The sequence below is a fragment of the Convolutriloba macropyga genome, chromosome 15 (genome assembly GCF_964194025.1).
Source record: "Convolutriloba macropyga chromosome 15, txConMacr16.3, whole genome shotgun sequence".
In the NCBI taxonomy this organism is placed as follows: domain Eukaryota; kingdom Metazoa; phylum Xenacoelomorpha; order Acoela; family Convolutidae; genus Convolutriloba; species Convolutriloba macropyga.
The window spans coordinates 5,611,595-5,631,332 of record NC_134482.1 but is presented as its reverse complement, the minus strand read 5'-3'; the positions used below and the strand labels follow the sequence as shown (position 1 = coordinate 5,631,332).

Sequence of the window (19,738 nt, the reverse complement as noted above, 5' to 3'; positions counted from 1 at the left end):
TTTGTAACGCATGACTAATAATGGGACGTTTTTGATATTCTAAATTTTATTTCATAATATGCTATGGTGTCAATGTTTAGTAGCTCTTTTGAAATTTTGAAACTATTAGTTTGGTCGTGTGTATGTTTATTTTTGGCATGATTTGTTTGTTTGTTGTTTCTTGGTTGCTTTTTGTTTGTTTTTTTTTTACCGGAATGTTGTTCTCTCACTTCTAAAATAGCATTTTGACTTAACCGACTAGGAAGGCCTTTGTTCCTACTAAATTGAATTTAGTTGACGACTTAACATCAGATATTTTCGGGTTGCTTGAAGGTTTTGATTGAGAGGCAAAAATGTTTTAGCTTACCAAGAATAATGACTTTATGCCGACTAAATTAACGTAGCGGAGGAAATCAAGTCCCTTTCGAAGTTTTTTAAAGAGATGTTTGAGAGTGTTCTGATTGAGAGGCGAAATTCTTTCTGAGTTCACTCGCATAGAAAATGATATTTGGCTATGATCAATTGAATATAATTGAGGACATAAGTTCGGAATTTTTTCGCTTTAATTATCAATTAACGTTTTTCTTTAATTGTTGCACATTTCATGCGCCTTATGAAACGAACTTCGCAACAGTTTTCTTTTAAAGTTGAATTGCCTGCAATATGACGATTGTATTTTTTGACTTTTAACGACTGCCATTCAAACTATTTCTAGATAAAAAATGGTTTTTTAGGTTGTCGAATATGAAAGCATGATCATTTGGCTACACTTTTCCCGGAGCCGGCGAATTCTGTTTCTTTATTACAACGAATTTTTGTTGGCTCCTTTTTAATAGCCGCCATCAGCCTCTCAGGGGCTTATATTTAGGCGCTCTCCTTTTTACAGTTCAAAGAATTTGAATTGTATTGCGGCGCTGTCTTTTTTTAAGATCTGCTCATACCTTCTCATGATTTTTGAAGTCAAATCGGAGTAGTATTTTTGGTCATGCCGAAACAGGAAGTGGAGCGAAAAAGCGAGTGGTTTTGCGGCGTGAAATTTTTTTGCTCTTATTTTAAAGGAGTGTTGAAAAAGGTGTTTGAACAAAATTTTGCCTTCTCTTTAGTGGTTTTTTTGTTCACATGCTGCAATTTCACTTTGATTTTTTACTTATTTCGATTTATTGGATTGGATTTTTAAGAGTGGTTTTCCCAATCCGTTCATAGTTCTTTCTAGGTCTAGTTTTTTTAGTAAATGAAAACTCTTTGAATTGTGCGTCAGGACTTGCTCTGCTATGTTATTTTAATCCGCTTTAACTTTTGATCACGTTTTTTGTTTTATGGTTGTCACGATTTTCACGTTTTATATCTGGCTTACTTCACTCACTGTTTCAACTGAATCGATTTTAAATTCTTTCACGCTGTCAAGTTCACATTGTGGTGAATATTGTCAAATTCAGAAGATCAAAATCAATAGGTAATTAGGTCATTGAGAGTTAGGTCATCAAAGTTCATTAGAGTGTTTGCTAGCTGACATCGGTATTGAGCTGATTAGCTTTCATTTTAGAAGATGAATTATGTATAGTTTTAGAATTCAACTGAAACTGCGCGCCAAATTCGAACACTCTTTTTTGACACTGAAAGAAAAACAAAGAAATTCGGTCAATTTATCTTTTTTTTTCCTGTGTTAATCCCGATGTGCGTCAAGCGCGTCAACGACGGCTATTTTACGCCAATGTGCCGGCTATGTCTTGATAGTACTAAATTGTATTTACTTGGAAGAGAGGGTCTCTGCGAAGCATGTGATTGATTGAAGATGGTTTTGTTTTGCTTTGAAGTCGGAAAACAATAGCATTGATTTGCATCATGCTTGGGAACGCGCACTCTTCGATATTTGGGTTTTTGGGAACCAAAAACATTGAGATCAAAATAGACACATTTTTAGTGAATTTCGTGAATGTGGTAAATCAGTTTTCCTTCTAATATACTAAAATAATATCCGTCAAGTTCCGTATCTTTTTTAAACGTGTGTTTATTGCTGGTAAATAATCAATAAGTCTCCATATTTATAAAATTAGTCTTTAGAAGGGGTTTTTAGAAAGATTGTTTTGTCGATTTTTAATTATTGTAGCCATAAATGCAAGAATTGCGATGTTATGCCTTTCTCTTCATAATGTGCTCTGGTATTGATGTTGAGTTACTCGAGAAAGATTTCGGGCTGTTAGGTTAGAATTTCGGATTTTAACTCGAAATTATTTGCAGCCAAATAATTTCTTTAATTTCTTGCAACTGGCTCCTTTGTTATTTAGCTGAAAAAATAAATCTTGAGCAGCTGAATTGACTTTTCCGCTCTGGCAGTGCTTCAGATCGGATCATTCGACTTTCGGTTTCTGGTAAAAATACGATTTTCAATGAGAGGCAAAAGTCATTTGACTGAACTCATGCAAAAAATATGACTTTCACGCTTAATAAGTTGAATTTAATTTGAGTACATAAATTCAAAATTTTCCTGTTTTGATGATCAATTAAATTTTATAAGCAAATATAATTAGCAAATATGTACCGCGAAATGGATAAATTAGTTTTCATTGTAAGTATTTTATATGACACCTTTCAAGATCTTTCTTTTTTTGCACGCGTGCTTGCTGCTGATAACGAAACGATGAGTCAACAATTTTCAAAATTTTGTTTAAGGTTGGTCTTTGTAATGTATGATGTTGTTTTGGTAATTGTCACCTCTTGTATTTAGCACTTTGACTGTGTGATTGATTAAGAACATTTGTAACGCATGACTAATAATGGGACGTTTTTGATATTCTAAATTTTTATTCATAATATGCTATGGTGTCAATGTTTATTAGCTCTTTTGCGATTTTGAAACTATTAGTTTGGTCGTGTGTATGTCTATATTTGGCATGATTTGTTTCTTTGTTGTTTCATGGTTGCGTTTTGTTTGTTGTTTACCAGAATGTTGTTCTCTCACTTCTAAAATAGCATTTTGTCTTAACCGACTAGGAAGACCTTTGTTCCTACTAAATTGAAATTAGTTGACGACTTAACATCAGATATTTTCGAGTTGACTGAGAAGGCTTTGATTGAGAGGCAAAGTTATTTTTAGCTAACTCAGAATATTGACTTTATCCCGACTAAATTAATGTAGTGGAGGAAATCAAGTCCCTTTCGAAGTTTTTTAAAGAGATGTTTGAGAGTGTTCTGATTGGGAGGCGAAATTCATTTCGAATCACTTGCATAACAAATGATTTTTGGCTATGATCAATTGAATATAATTGAGGACATAAGTTCGGCATTTTTTGCTTTAATTATCGATTAACGTTTTTCTTTAATTGTTGCACATTTCATGCGCCTTATGAAACGAACTTCGCAACAGTTTTCTTTTAAAGTTGAATTGCCTGCAATATGACGATTGCATTTTTTTTACTTTTAACGAATGCCATTCTTTTGCTGATTTTTAGACGAAATTTAATTTTTTGCCTGTTTTTTGTATTAATGCTTTAAGTGGGATTTGAATGGAAGCTTGTTACTTAAGGAATATTCAGCTACCAATTGACAAATATTTAATTATTTATTTATTTTAATTATTTAAAAATTTATTTGTGTAAATCATTCTTTTGTGCGGAAAATTGACAGAAAAATTGAGAAATTTTAAACCATTTTTCTTTTTTTTTGCAGTTTTTCTTTTTCTTAGTCTTAGACAAGTTTCTTAGCCTATTATGACTTTCCCATTGTTTTGCGAGCTTTGCATTGCCCTGATTGGAAAGGAATTTTACTCGGCTTTATGTTGCCTTGTACTATTGAAAAAAAACTCATTAAGTTTTTCTAGTTTTTTATTCAATTTGTTTTTGAATGCCGTTTCTATTCTTCCTTAAATTTTTTTATGGCGTTTGTGGGGGTTCAGGGTTCACAATAGTTGTTCTAGTTGTGTAGTAAAAAATATGGGCAATTTTCTCCTTCCGTTCGGTTCCGGAATTCTTCCGGCTATGTTTTTTTTTAAGATCTGTTCACACATTACATGATTTTTGAAGTCAAATTGGAGTAGTGATTTTGGTCACGCCGAAACAGGAAGTGGAGCGAAAAACGAGTGGTTTTGCGGCGTGACATTTTTTCGCTCTAATTTTGAAGGAGAGTGAGAAAACGGTGTTTGAACAAAATTTCGCTTTCTCGCTGGTGGTTTTTTGTGGACATGCGGCAATTTCACTTTGATTATTTACTGTTTTTCGATTTTTTGGATCGGATTTTTTTCTAAGTGTTTTTCCCAATCCATTCATAGTTCATTCTATGTCTAATTTTTATGTAGTCATTGAAAATTCTTTGAATTGTACGTCAGGACTTGTCCTGCTATGTTTTTTAATTCTTTTTAACTTTTAATCACGTTTTTCGTTTTACGTGAGTCACAATTTTCACGTTTGACTTCTGGCTTACTTCACTCATTGTTTCAACTGAATGGATTTTCATTTCTTTCACGCTTTCAATTACGCAATGTGGTGAATACTGTCAAAGTCAGAAGATCAAAATCAATAGGTAATTAAGTCATTGAGAATTAGGTCATCAAAGTTCATTAGAGTGTTTGCTGGCTGACATTGGTATTGAGCTGATTAGTTGAGCTGTTTAGAAGGTGAATTAAGTATAATTTGAGAATTCAACTGAAACTGCGCGCCAAATTAGAACACTCTTTGACACTGAAAAAAAAACAAAGAAATTCAGTCAATTTATCTTTTTTTTTCCTGTTTCAATCCCGATGTGCATCAAGCGCTTCAACGACGGCTATTTTACGGCAATGTGCCGGCTATGTTTTGATAGTACTAAATTGTATTTACTTAGAAGAGAGGGTCTCTGCGGAGCATGTGATTGGTTGAAACTGGTTTTGTTTTGCTTTGAATCCGGAAAACAATGGCATTGATTTGCATCATTCTTGAGAACGCACACTCTTCAATATTTGGGTTTTTGGGAACCAAATACATTGATATCAAAATCGACACATTTTTAGTGAATTCCGTGAATTTGGTAAATCAGTTTTCCTTCTAATAAACTAAAATAATATCCGTCAAGTTCCGTATCTTTTTTAAACGTGTGTTTATTGCTGGTAAATAATCAATAAGTCTCCATATTTATAAAATTAGTCTTTAGAAGGGGTCTTTAGAAAGATTGTTTTGTCGATTTTTAATTATTGTAGCCATAAATGCAAGAATTTCCATGTTCTGCCTTTCTCTTCATAATGTGCTTTGGTATTGATGTTGAGTTACTCGAGAAAGATTTGGGGCTATTAGGTTAGAAGTAAGTGTGTCCATGGATGTTTTTTTCCGAACAGCAGGTAAATGTTTGATCTATATTGAAGCAAGCTTTTTTCTTTACCAGAATTTTCTGTTCACTCATTGGATCTAGAATGGAAATCACTTTGACTTAACTCACTCAGAAAAAATGATTTTTGAACTCTATAAACTGTATTATGTATGAAACACGATATCATATATTAGTGACTTCCGATTTTAGGTCAAATGAGTGAACAGAAAATTAATTAGTTTTCTTTTCATTTAATATCAAATCGTTCAACTTCTGTTTCTTTTGCGACCGTTGGTAGAAACAAGATGTCACCAGTAAAATTTGTCAAGGTTGGTCTTTATAATTAAGTGTAATTTTGTCGATTATTATCACCTGTTTCGGACTTTCTGATTGCTTAAAAGGTTTTTTTGGTCTGTTTTATATAAAGTTGTCGCACCAGGCGACATTTTTGATGTTCCGCTTTTTCATCCGTAATATTGGTGTCGATGTTTAATCGCTCCCATGCAATTTTTGAAGCACTTAAGTTTGTTGCTGTGTGTCTGTACCTGTTTTAACCAATTTTTCGCATTTTTTGTTTAGACGAACCGGTTCTCTATCGAGTTTTTCTTACATGATGTTGAGCATACCATATGCCTAAAGAAGCGAATTTCGCAACAAATTTTTATTTTTGAGGCGACTTGCTTACAATATGTGACTATCTTGGTTATACCGTACCTACCATTTCCAGGTACAAATTTCGTTTTTTTTTGTCGAATATAGAAGCTTGATGGGCGAATTGTATATAATAAATAGATACTCCTTCGAGCCACTTTTTATTTGTACAGAATTTAATTTGAATTGTTCGATTTCGTTTCTCAATTATAAGTGTCTTACTTTCCACATATTTCTTATCTCTCAAACTCGGGGCTACTCTAGAACACTATAAACCATTTCCAGGTCAGTGAACAACAGTGAATGCTAGTATTTGTACAGCTTCTTGACTGTTATGAAGCAAATCAAATTCAAAGTGTCTGTAGCTGCTTAATTGCTCTTGAATGAATTTTGAAGCAATAATTGTGGCAGTGTTGTTTTATGCGAAAAATAAAATTCATTGATAGATTTTTTTTGAAGAGTTTTTTTGCTCTTCATTTGACATGGTTATTCTGTTTATTTCACTGCTACCTCTGACACTGTGATGACTATGTTGTACATGTGTTCAACCTGAAACGAACGAAGTCTTTGATAACGCAGGACTCACTCCTACGGCCACTAACTAAAAGTCTGACTGAGGTTATCAGGTCTGGTTTTAATATCAATGGGTTCTTTGCTGTGAAAGTTGGACTGGCGTTTTAGTTAGTACGAAGCTTCCAACTATTTTTGTTTTTCCGATTGACTTCATCGTCCTTAATTACCTGCCTTTTTGCGTGATCTTAATAGCTCTCATTCATAATTTGAAGCTGCTGAACTCAACTGATGGCTATGTAATGCTAGAAGCCAAATGAAAAGTGAGGCGAAAATGGTTTCATTTATCTTTGAATCTCACTAGTGGCCTATGAAAGCTCTAATAACATGGTTTGTTTTGTTGTTTTATGAGCGCTGATTTTTACATTGGCTATCTTGTCTCTGTTTCCTGGCGCAATGAGGCTAAACAAACTAATTATGTTTTTAACTAGGCGTCATTAAATATTTGATATGTGGAATTATCCCGGTTGATTGCTAGGTCAATTGTTGAAATATGTCTAATTCCGATTGAAACTATACTGATATATACGTGTAATTTTGGCGACAGTTTGAAATAAGTCACGAGAGGGAGGAGTGATGTTATGTCACTTTGCTTGTTCTACTCATTCTCGTTGACTTATTTCCCTTCTGTTGCAAGTGTATATTAGACTACTGCTTTCCGATTTCAAACTTCAAAAAAAAATTAAATTGTTATTCGACTGATATAGGCTTAAATTTACTTGCGATTATCTACTAGTAAAATAATAGATAAGCAGTTGGCGAGCAATCGGTTTGGTCTTGATACAATTTGCCAATTTTCAGTTGTATTTTGTAGAATACTTACCGAAAACGAATGGATGATAGCCTTTCGCTATCTGCGATGGATAGTATTAATCAACGCTAGGCTTAGTGGACAGTGTAAATTGCTAGATTGCCAAAAAGGCTGTGTTAACGGATTCAGAAGTAGCTGTGCTTGCAAATTAATGGCAACCGAACCATACATATTGACTATAGTGTCCTTTTAGTGTGATAGTGTCTGTCTGATGTCTGCTGTGCTATGTAATAGTGTGAAGAGAGCTAGAAGGCAGAAAGTGTCAGTGTATTCCATCCCTCTATCCAGTTTTTCCCCGCCTCTCAAATTTAGATGCTCTCACACTTTTTCTGTCTAATTCCAACTGAACAGATTAGTCAAGTCCAGTTATAAATGCAACGTTGGTTATAACACTGAGCTGCCTGTTTCTACTGATGGGACTGTAGTCACTCAATTCTATGATGCTATTGCTGAAGATAAAAGCTGCCATTGTGAAAAAATTTGAAATTAGGGCTAGACACCTAATTTTGGCGGTCGCTATAAAGCTACAAAGCAAAAATTTCATAGTTTTTCTAATCATTTTTTAAAAAAGTATTCTGCAAAAGATATTTAAATTCAGGCTAGATATTTAAATCTCCATATTTTGTGAGCTTGCTGCTTGATATGTTCTTTTTATACAAGTCAAAGCATTAAGGTTTGATTGCCGTAAATTTAAGTTCTGAACAATGAAATTGACTTGAATTTAAATAGGTTGTTACTTATGTATTTTTTCTGCTTTACCTGTTTTAAATTATGTATCTGCTTCGCTTGACGTTAAAAATGAACTCCCTTCCCTGTGAGGTACTTTTTAAAGCAGCAGTAGTCATTGGGAATATTTATTCCTACATTTCTTCTCCTCCCACACAACACTATAGAATTAATAATACAAGGTACCGAATGACTGAATGAAATAACGTGATGTAAATTATAGTGCCATTCTCTGATTGGTTGTTGTATTTTAAACCCTCTAATCTGCCTATCCTACTTTGCCCTACTACTTGATCCATCTCAATTGCTCTGCTTCACCCCTCCTGTTTACTTCCTCTACCCTCTTTACATTCTTGAACCCAATTTCGCCTCCCCTCGCACTGTTTGTGTGATTGATGAATTTTTCGTATGTATGTATGCTTTCTGAGCTGTTTTCGTTTTTGTGAATCACAGATTTCTACTGCAATGTAAGCCGAGAGTTTTTTAAGCAGAATTTGAAGATTTGATGTAATGATTGAAATATAAAGAAAAATGCGTGAACATTTTTAATGACGTGAACTGATATATATGTCATAAAAAGCTTTGCTATAATTAAAATCATTATTTTGGTCATCTGAATTTGCTTCATATCCGTTAACAACCATTTGTTCAAGTCCAAAGGTCAACAAAGTTTCTGGGAATAGATACATTTTAAATGTAGGCTAATTGAGCTTTCGAAATCGATGAAGGAATGTACATAGTGATTTGCTGCTGTTAGATGGCTCTGGTATTATTAAACGGAGAGCGGTCAACTTAGTACTCGTTCCCTCTTCTGCCTGTCTGAGTGATAAGAAGAGATAGAAAAATCTCATTCTATTCCCGCCTACTCTTACCTCTCTACCCCTACCCTACTCGCTACTCATACCCCCCAGCTAACCCCTATTTATCTTCTTGTCTTCATACGCAGACATCACACATACATATACACACATAGTGGAAAAGAAGAGAGCACTTTCCCTCCCCATTTTTGCCTTGTTTTCCACCCCTTTTTCCATTGTTGTTTTGCTGGGCATTGAGTAAAATGATGCTTTCTGCTATGCTATGCAATGTATGTTCTATGTTTTGGGGGTGGGAAGCTATACCAATCACTTATTTTCTGCTATTTTAGCGCTAAATGTTGTCTAAATTTGAGTTGGGGAAAGCTTGTGACCTGTAATGAGAACGGCAATGTTTTTTGCTGTGATTACATTTTGTTTTTTTTTCATAGTAAATCGGTGGATAATCGGTAATGTCATGCTCTACATACTGATATGTAGTAACCTCAGTTTAATTATGTTTAAATAATACATGTGACAACGAACAGACTGGAAACGGAGTTGATGAAAATCGCAGTGACGTTTGATTGAAATGATTCGATGCATTTTTTGGTTTATATTAATTTGAACGGAATGTTTTTGTTGGCAAACAACGAAAGGATAGTAATTTAGAAAACAATGACCCTCTTCCGGGCTTGTACATACAAACAATTCATGCATTAATATGGCTACATGATAAAAATAGCAGTTTCCAAAATCTGAGAAGTTAACTGTTTAACTTCCAAATGTTTCCTTCCGATTGATGATAAATAGTATTTACTAGTCGCGGTCTATTAAGAAGTCATTCGTGGGATGAGTAGCTTCGTACGTTTTTGAAAATGAAAAGCGCAAAGAAATTGGTTCCCTTTTTCAGGTCAAATTGTTGTAGAGGTCTATAATTAGCTTTATCTTATATAAAATGTATGATATGAATTATCTGAAGGTACTTAGTGACTTTATGCCACACAAGCATTCTACAATTAACCTCACAGTCTGTTGTTTGAAAGCAATGTGTTCATCGCTAGTCGGTTATAGTTTGCATCTTCATGAGAAAATCTGAGCTGGAATCAAGGTTTGGAGAGATTCAGAGGACTTTGAATAGGCGGATTTTCGTAGCTTTTAGAAATGGTAGCGCAAAAAATGTCAATTTTTCCTTAAGGGAGCAGTTTCAATTTTTAATCAATAATAGCCATAGTCAGCCTCTTAAGCGCTATTATTTAGGCGCCCTCCTTTTCACGACTTAAAGAAGAGTAATTTTAATCTATTTGTATTTAATCTGTGACTTCTGTTTTAGAGTGTTTTGAGGAAGTCAATTACAGCTCGTGAAAAGACGTATTTAGGTCAATCTACTGTAAAAAAGTCAAAATCAAAGACAGTTAGAGTGGGTTCCTGTTCATGCATCATTCAGCGAGAGCGAAAGTCTTGTGTATAAAAAATTTGCCGTAGCAATATTTATGATGATTTGCGGCTTTTTGAAAGGTCTTTAATTACTCTCAAACGAAGTTTGTAGCAATTATGATAGTCGTATGGCTTTTCTTTTCAATGTGATTTTTTGTTTGACCGATTTTTTGTCTGACCCATTTGACTTTTCGTCCTCAAAAATGGGATAAACAGGTAGCGCCCAGAGTGCATTAAGTTTTCTTATTAAGTTTTCACTTATTAAATAGAATTGAAACCTCACAGACTGTTGTTTGAAGGCAATGTGTCCATCGCTAGTCGGTTATAGTTATAATCTTCATGGGAAAATCTGAGCTCGAATCAAGGTTTAGAGATATTCAGGGGACTTTTTGTTTTTGATCAATTTTTGATAAACTATTATAACAATATGGTGCTAAATTGTTAACATTAGTTTCATTGGTTTTACATTTAAAGATTGAAGAGAGCTGTTGGGTTGTTTGAACTCAATTTTTTGACAAAATGTTCAGCTGAAATTTTTGCGAATTCAGCTTTTTATCTTATTTTCATTGAAATTGGCGTCAAATATGTCCTGGAAAATCTCCTTCAATCAGATATGGGCAAATTGTGCCTCCGGTTCCTAAGGAAGGTTTCTGGAAATAACCTTTGGATTGTATTTTGGGTATGTCGGATTATATTTTGGATCTGTATTAGAAATTTTTGTTTGCAATTTTTTGATCTCAATCGCTAAAAAGTCTTATTTAAACGCGCAGTTAATAAGAGGTCCCATTACATTCTGATAAGGTCTTAGGAAACAGAACTGTATTTTATGGTTAAAGCTCGTTGTTTTTATGGCTTCCACAAATTGTGTTCGTATTATTTTAAGGTTTTCTTGAGATTTTTATGCATTTGATGTTCTTTTTGTAGTCTTATAACTGAGTCTATCTAATCAAACTTCTAATTGGGTATCTATGGAGCTATTAAAGAAGGTATCCAATGGTTTTAGTTGAAACGTTTTTTTTTCGGAATTTAACTCGATAAGTATCCATTATTTATCATATTTTTGATATAATGACCGTTTGGTCAAATTAACTATTTTTGTAAAGTTTGGTACAGTTTTTGGTTTTAAATGGAGAAGCAGCTGGAGCAAGATTGGAGTTTTTGTTGCGGAACTTCATTATTCAAAAAAATATTGGAGTTTTATTGGGGGCACTGTATATATTTTTAAATACTTCTGCTTTTTTTGTTTTTGTTATTTACAGACCAGAATGGCTAATGAAGATACATAATAATTTCTGCGAAAAGCATATAGTTTTGGCTCCAACTCCGTTTGCATTAAAATGTTGGCAATTCTAAGAGTTCTTCCAGTATGAAGTGTTAATGTGTAGTCTTTTGACTTAGGCTCACTAATTACGATTGTCTTTTTAAAGAGTAACAAGTTAAATTATTTAGAATTTTTGAAAACCTATTTGAAAACTTACACTTGTCAGGTCTTTTGCAATCTTTAAGTGTAGTCTTATTAAAAAGAGGGGTGCTATTCTTTTTGAAGTGAGTATAATGTAGTCTTAGTTGTTGTTTCTTTGTTTAAATAATTATTTTCTGGTTTTGGTGTTGATACTACGAGTTTTCATAAATATTCGTTTTTTTTGGACGTTGTCAAAATTTTAAGGTTCCTTTCTGGAATCTCCCATCATCATAATAATGACACATTAATGACTTCCTTTCTGGAACCTCCCATCATAATAATGACACATTAATGACAAATAGCCTATCTTATTAATGCCGTTGAAATAAGGCGCACTTGATTATATTCAATATTTTCAGTGAATATGTTTGCGTGATTATAGGCCTCGACCCCTTTTACTCTCAAAATTGCAATGACTTTTTTATTTTGCCTGTTTTTGTTCTTTTTCTAGTCCTATGGCAGGTCTCTGGATTCTGACAGGTCTCAAATTAAAAAAAAATTCTAAGAACTTTTAAAACGAAATTGCTTGATAATTTCTTCGTCGCTATTGTAGTACGTTTTACTGATTATGACGGAGTTGTAAATCTAAAAGTATAGACTTTTCAATTTTTCCTTAAAATTCATTAGATTTAAAATGAGTACAGACTACTCTAGTAACACTTCCTTAACTTACTGGTCGGCAAAAAACATCAGTTAACAAAACAGCTTGTTTTTTATCACTGCATCTGCTGACAAAACATCTTGTTTTTTATCACTGCATCTGCTGACAAAACATCGTTTTTTATCACTGCATCTGCTGACGATCAAGTTAGGAATTTGGCTCTGTATGTCGATTTTTGACACTAAAGATTCCAAAGATGGGAACTAATTAAATGAGTTTGAATGCAGAGCAGAGCAAATTACAAAATTATTTGACCGCTGAGTCTTGCACCAAATTTTTGATGAGAAATCGAATTAAGTGAAATAATCATATAAGTAAGTGAAATGACTATATTTTTCCAGGATACCACAAATATTGCATTCACGATAACAGTTTTTACCATAAATGAAAAAGCAGCATAGAACAAGTTTTTTAGAATAGTAAAAAGTAAATAGTTGCCAATGAGTTTTTTGATGCCTTGAAATGTTTGATAAAGATTGGAATTTTTTTTGAACCTTAAGAAAACAAAGAAAATTCGAATTTCCAAGATTTTGTTTCACTGTTTTACCTAAGATTTACAGAAACAGTTTTGAAAAACACTTCATATGAGGTCTAAGTTTGGTATTCAGAGGAGAGACATCCAAAAATTAACCGTTTTTTATTGCTCTTGAACGTAGTTCATAGCAATTATTGTAATCATGTGTGTCTTTTTTTATGAAAAATTTTCGCTTGACAATTTTGACTTTTCGAGTGACTTTTACGCCCTTGACTTTTTACGTTTCGCGTGATCTAAAACTCTCAATCACAATTTCAGGCAGCTGAACTCAATTGGCGGCAATTTAATACTAAAAGTCAAATGAAAAGTGCGCCGAAACTGATGTCATTTTAAATTTAATTCTTAATAGTGGTATATGTTAACCTCTAATGTGGTTATTTGAAGCCCACTATTGAACTTCTTAGTCCCATTTAGGCTCCCCTCCCCCGCCCCCTACTGAAGCAGGCTGCAGCTGATTAGAGATCCCACTAGTCGTTCGAGAGCAATTCTTCCGACGTTTAGTCGGTTATGTTTTATTTTTGCTCTGCTTGGAATCTTTCATGTCTGTATTAATTTAAAAGCCCCATGCTTTTGATTTTAAACAGTTTCTGTTCAGCAGAATTCTTTGTTAATTACAAATGGTAATTTCAACAATTTTCTTTAGAATCCAGTGAGTTAGTTACTTCTAATCTACTCAAGAAACCTATTCCAATAATTCCAATAATGATTTCAGAATGCATTGAAATAAAAATTAATGAAAAAATGTTTCTTCTCAAAAACGATATTTGTTATGTTCTGTTTTAGGCTGACCAACTTCAATTAATTGAAGTTTTTTTAAGAATTGAAGGCATCACTTAACTGACAAGAGTGAATACTTCCGTTGACTTGCTAATAATTAAAATGAAATTGAAATATTTAACCTCGGCAAATTTTTCGCGTCCTTTTAATGCATTGATTGTCTGATACTTATCAAATCTGTACGGTTTCAGTGATATCTTTTTAAATGTAAAGTGGAGTCCTCGTTTTTTTCAAAGTCAGTGAAATAAGAAGAATGAGAAGTAAAATTGAAGCCAAGTTTTGTATGCATTTTCTTCAAGTATTAGTTTCGTTGTTTTTTCTGTTACTTTATGAGCTCTCACTTCTATACTAATTTATTTGAACCAAATTCTAAACCTATCAAAACTTCTAGTTAAATGTGACACTTCATTTTGACTAAGTATTTTCCTGCTTTTTTACGAAGTAGCTCATACTGCTAAATTCCATACTTTTTGATTTAATAGTAGTTGCTTTTTATCGAGAGAAATTATTTGATAGAAATCCGGAAAATTGCTTAGAATGCAAAATGCCAATTTATTCATAAAAATTTATAATTTGTTTATAAATATTAGGGTTGTTTTTTCTTGATGCAATGATTTTTTGTTGTTTTTTAATAGCTTGTATCGCATGATCAAAGAGTTGTGATCTGTTGCAACCAAATCAGTTGAAGTGAAAACTCTTTTTCAATTTTAATTGGAACAATATGGAGGCTGATATAAGAAAAAATTTCTGGTATGCAATATAGTGAAATTTTATCTTCATTTTCCTCAAACTTCTGATAACGTAGAAACATTATTTCGAGGTTAATTATATAGTCATGATAATTATTTATGTATAATTTTGTATCTAATTTTTATGAATATAAATTCATGATAATGAAATATTTAGAGGACTAAAATTTGTAGTAATATTCATTTTTATTGTCTGTTGTCAGTTTTTTACGTCTTTTTATAATGTTCTAACGAAAAATGTGTTCGATTTTTTAAATACCAAAATTTTTGAAGGCATATCATTTTTAATGAATATTTTGAACAAAGCTATAAAAAAAATAAACAAATAACTTTGTTTATTTCCCTATTCTTGAGCTGCAGATCCCCTCAAACAAAAATCGTTTTAGGTGCTACAAGTTGTTGTTTCTGTTTTTGTCTACGATGCGTAATAAAAAAATGTCAGCTTTACTGAAGAAAAAAACTTGTCTGCTATATGTCGCTTCCTTTTTGAAAGATTTCTGGAACAAGAGCTTGAGTCTGTAGTTCATTTTAAATAGCCAGCGTCAGCTTCTTAGTGGTTGTGCACTCCTTTTTGCATTTAAAAGAATTTGAGTTGTATTGGTGTGCTGTCTTCACAAGATCCGTTTGCTTTTTTGAAGTTTTCTTTTCAATGAGAAGTCAGATTGGAGTTGTCATTTTATTACCCCTGCAGTGGTAAGAGGAGCGAAAGGATTTATAGCGTTAAATTTTTTCGAACTTCTTTCAAAGTGAAGTGAGAAATTTGGTGTTAAATATTTTTTGGTTTTTGAGTTTTTTTCACATGCGGCAATTTGACTTCTGTGTTGACTTGTGCTTTTCTGCACGCTTACTTTTGAAAAGTACTACGTGTGTTATAATAATGCATATTTGTTTTCCTTTACACGCCTCAAAGGGCACCTTATGATTTTGATTTTGGCCGTTTTGTAATTCTTTTTGTTGTTCTGTTAATTAGTCTCATTATTGAAAGGCCTGTATGGTCACCTAATCAGACATATTTGAGCTAATTGATTGATTTGATGTGAAATCTACCGGTTGTAATGAGTTGACACTCCTTGTTTTCAAAAATTGTTAGCAATTTTTTTTAGATTTTCCGTTTTTCGTAGTTCTTTTTATTGCTCCGACTATTTCAGTTTTCATTGACAGTTTTCATTGATGCTCATATGAGGTGTATTCGAATTCATCTAATGATTTTGTCTCATTCACGACTTGTTCTCTATAAATGTTAGGATTTTTACATTTCGCTCCCTTATCTGGGTTTTTTTTGTTCTGTCAGTTAGTCTCATTTATTCTAGTATTCCTTCACTCTCTAATTAGGATTTTTGAGTTCTTTTGATGATTTCCATTCAATTCTAGTAGTTATAACGACTTTTACATTACTTGTTTTCAAAAAAATGCGATTTTGGATTTTGCCCGTTTTTGTTCTTCTTTTGGTCAACTGAGTTTTCTCATTCATGTTAGGTATCTCGTCTGGTCTCTAATTAGTAGAACTGGATATTGTTTATTGTTTCTATTTTTATCTAACAGTTTTCCCGACTTTGAGACAACTCATCTTCAATATTAGTATTTTTCTGGATTTTGTCATTTTTGTAGCTGTTATTCTAACCTTTAGTCTCACTAATTGCAGGTCTGTTTGCCTCTGTAGTGATTCATTGTTGAACGTTTTTGATTGCATCTGATCATATTTAACACTTTTCGTAATTTTATTACAACTTGTTTTCCAAAAATTTGAGGAATTATTTAGGTTTTGCATGAAATTGTTGTTGTTGTTTGGTTAGTTTTGTTATTGACGGATCTCTTTTGCTCTTTATTGAGGCATATTCGAATCCGCTTAAGGATGTCAGTTGATTGCAAATGGTTTTGTTGTCTGTGACAACATCTCTTGAACTTTTGATTGTTGGCTGTTTTTGTTAATTTGTTACCTGGTCATCGAAGTTTTTTCATTAAACTATTATATATACTCTTGATGGTTAGTTTGATTTGTGGTTTTTCTTACCAAGTTAGTGTTTGCTGTTTGAAATCACAAAGTATTTAACTTTTCTGACATTGTCGTTGCTGGAAATAATAACTTTACGGACCTATTTGTGTTAAAAAAATGTATTAACTTTTAGATTTTTGTAGTGTTCTCTTTATTTTCTTGGACATCGCTTTATATGATTTTTTTTTAAATTAAGTTTTCTTTTAACGAGGCTGATAGTGTTGTATTTACTTTGTTCAATTTTTCGATTTCTAGTTCAGGACTCAGTGATATGTTTCTTATAATCGTTTTTCCTTTTGATTCTGTTCTACAAAGTCGCCAATTTCGGGATTGATTTCTGACTTTCCTCACTCACTGACTGTTTCAACTGACGCCAGTTTCGAATTCATCCACAAAATTGTATCAAATACGTTCAAGATCAAAAGCGAAATGAAAATGATGAGTATAGACCAAAAAAACTGGTTCACTAAGTTATAGTGTTCAAAGACTTGGTGTGTTAAGTTCTCAAAAGTTCCTTAGTATACTGCTAACTCATATTAATATTAACCTTATTGTTCTCAAAGGTTAAATCGCCATTTTTTTCCAATCTAATGAAACTAGAAGAAATTAGAACACTTTTTGACACTTAGAAAACGATTAGGTTGTCAATTTTTCTTTCTTTTTTAACTTTCAATCGCAACGCGGGTCAGTGCGGTCAACAGAAGCTATGTTTGTTTTGACGAAAAATTTCTAATTGCATTATTGCTAGTTTGTGGAGAAAGTTTTCAGTTTTCGAGGGAATACCTAGATTTGTTTTTGAGAATTCTCTTAAGCTCTATTAAATTGATTCAAAAAATCTGAAGACAGATGGTTCTTTTTCAGCAACATGTTCTAGAGTTGTCCAGATATATTAATTCGTGATGTAATCCACTATTCCGAATTCTTCGTAGTGACAGTATCACTCAAACTCAAACTCGCTTGAATCATAAACTAGCAAGTTTCAGATCTCGCCCTGTATATAGGAAAATTTGACAATCTGGAGTCTGGCACTAAATATCTGGGATTTTAAAACTTGCACGTGCGTATTTCAATTGCTTTTAAATCCAGAACAGCTCATGGTTGTGATTTTTGTTTTAATAGTACTTATTGTTCTGTCAAAAAGCGCCCAGCAGCTATTTATTTTTTTTGTTTTTGTTTATCTTTTTGTAGCTAGCATTGTGTTCGGTAGGAGGACTTTTATTTTGAAATAAGTGCGCATAAACATGTACTCGCAATCTCATGTGGAATTTAATGATTACTTTTTTAATTTCGATTTTTTACTGTCTGCGAAAAGTTTACCCTTTTTGAAAGGTGTTTAACAGCAAAAGGCGTTAATATTTGCGGTTGATAACTAAGGCAGCTCAACGTTTACATTTGAGAGTCGCTCGGCGGGCAGGCGTCGCAGTGTTTAATTTCAGGCGGAGGAGCGGTGTTCAACTGCTTTGGTCTTAAAACAACAATTGAGCGAAGAAAATATCAATTGAAAACTTTTTGAAATAATTCACTCTCTGTCGAATTAGCCCCGAAGGGTGTTGCTTTATTGCGTGAATGAATTGTAAAAAAAATTGTGGAAAAGTTGCCGCCGCTTTTCCCTTTCATTTTAGGCACCGCCTTTCTCTACAAGATGCCGTTGAAACATGAAAGGGGCGGAAAAGCTGTTTTCTTTTTTCAATCCATTCTTTTCCGCTGTTGATTTTCAATAAACACTGAAAATTTTTAACGCGCAATTTTTGTTTAGAGCTGATTTTTGTTGCAGCAATAGTTAGTTACGCCTGAATTACACTGCAGTTATTTGCTAGTCCTCCGTTTACTGTTAGTTATTCGGTCTGACTTTAGTTCTTGCTTGACTAGCCAAATTTGTTTGAAATCTTGGCTTAAATCATTGAAAATACGCTGATCGTATGGTTAACGACAATGACACCTGGCCATATTAATTTGGGAATAAAAGCCATTGCTAATCAAGTGGCTAACTTATTTTTCATGTTAGCTGCGCCGGTGTGAATAACAATCAGCTGGAGATTTTTCAGGTATTCTTTGTATATAAATGTTTAATTTATGACGTCTGCAATCAAATATTAGAAAGAACAATGGATAATCAATTTTTGAATTATCAAATTGATCTCAATCAAATTTATTTTCCTTGTTTCCATAGTGTATAAGGTTGGGAATGCAATTTTGGGAAAATAGTGCAAGATATTTTTAATTTTACCTAGATTATTGGTTATAATTTGAATGCTGAGATGTGCACTTAAAAATAACCCTAGAAAGTATAGGATGATTTTCAAAGGTGTACATTATTTCTAATTTACACTAATACTTCAGGGATGTTCAATGGTTTGAAGAATTACGAAAGCAAATTTACCAAGTTAATTTAAGCGCATTACGCTACTGCTCTTTGACGCTTTATTATTTTACGGCACAAATTAGAACCATAAGTTCGTTTAAAAAAATCGGTTTTTTTAAAGCAGCAGTACCTGTTAGGAATTCTAAGTTAAATGCAAGAGTAGTAAATCAACGGAAACTTACCTTGAATACATAGGGTTGCTGGTCAATAAGAGAATTGAGGTCTTCGCTTCGTTGTAGGGATACCTCGTCTCTTTTCCCTCTGTCAAGTGTGAGTGGGGGAGGGGTGGGAGGAATCGGAGGCGTGGGTGTCGGAGGAGTCTCGTCAGGGGGTCTCATCCCAGGAGGAGGTCACTCCTCGTCCTCGATGCGGAAGAGTCTTCAGAAGCACGTGAGCAAGCGAGACAGGAGGTACATGAACTACGCGGCTGAGAAGAACGGCAGTCACAGCAGAATGTTTCCTCTCCACGCTCAATTTGGGGTGAGTCAAATTTTACTGCCACTGCTAAAGTTGCACTAGGTGATATTTCCTTCAGCTCCTGAAACACAACAGCATTTGTGAATTATGAAACACAGCTTCTACCATCAAAATGATGTGTAGTTTTTGCCTTTTCATTTAGTCTTATCGCGAATTTACAGTATTATTTTCTGCTTTCTTTACTCCATCGATTATCCTTTAGCGTGATCTAATTTCCTCTCATTTAGAGTATCGAAGAAAGGCATACATATATTCGGATGCATATGATAAAAATTATTTACGAAAATATCACTGTTAAAGTAGCTTCATTACTCAATTTAAATCAGCTTAGTAGCCGATTTTTGCCACTGCACAAATTAAATTTTTCTTCTCTTAACTTTTGGTCTGTTGTAAATGACAGCGATAGCTGTAGCAGAACTTGGGATGTCTTTTTCCTCTTAGTGATGAGCGGATGCAGCTGTTTCCCTTCTTCCACGCTTT

At 33.5% G+C, this 19,738-nt stretch overlaps 1 protein-coding gene across 2 annotated transcripts in view; it reads left to right on the top strand.

Annotated features, from left to right (window-relative positions):
• LOC142354379 (uncharacterized) overlaps positions 1-19,738 on the top strand; it is a 57,548-nt gene that overhangs the window by 7,978 nt on the left and 29,832 nt on the right. For both annotated transcript variants that reach the window (XM_075406656.1, XM_075406655.1), the window contains exon 3: positions 19,021-19,261. In XM_075406656.1, the coding sequence (XP_075262771.1) occupies positions 19,021-19,261 (241 nt within the window). The remainder of the gene's footprint in view (positions 1-19,020; positions 19,262-19,738) is intronic.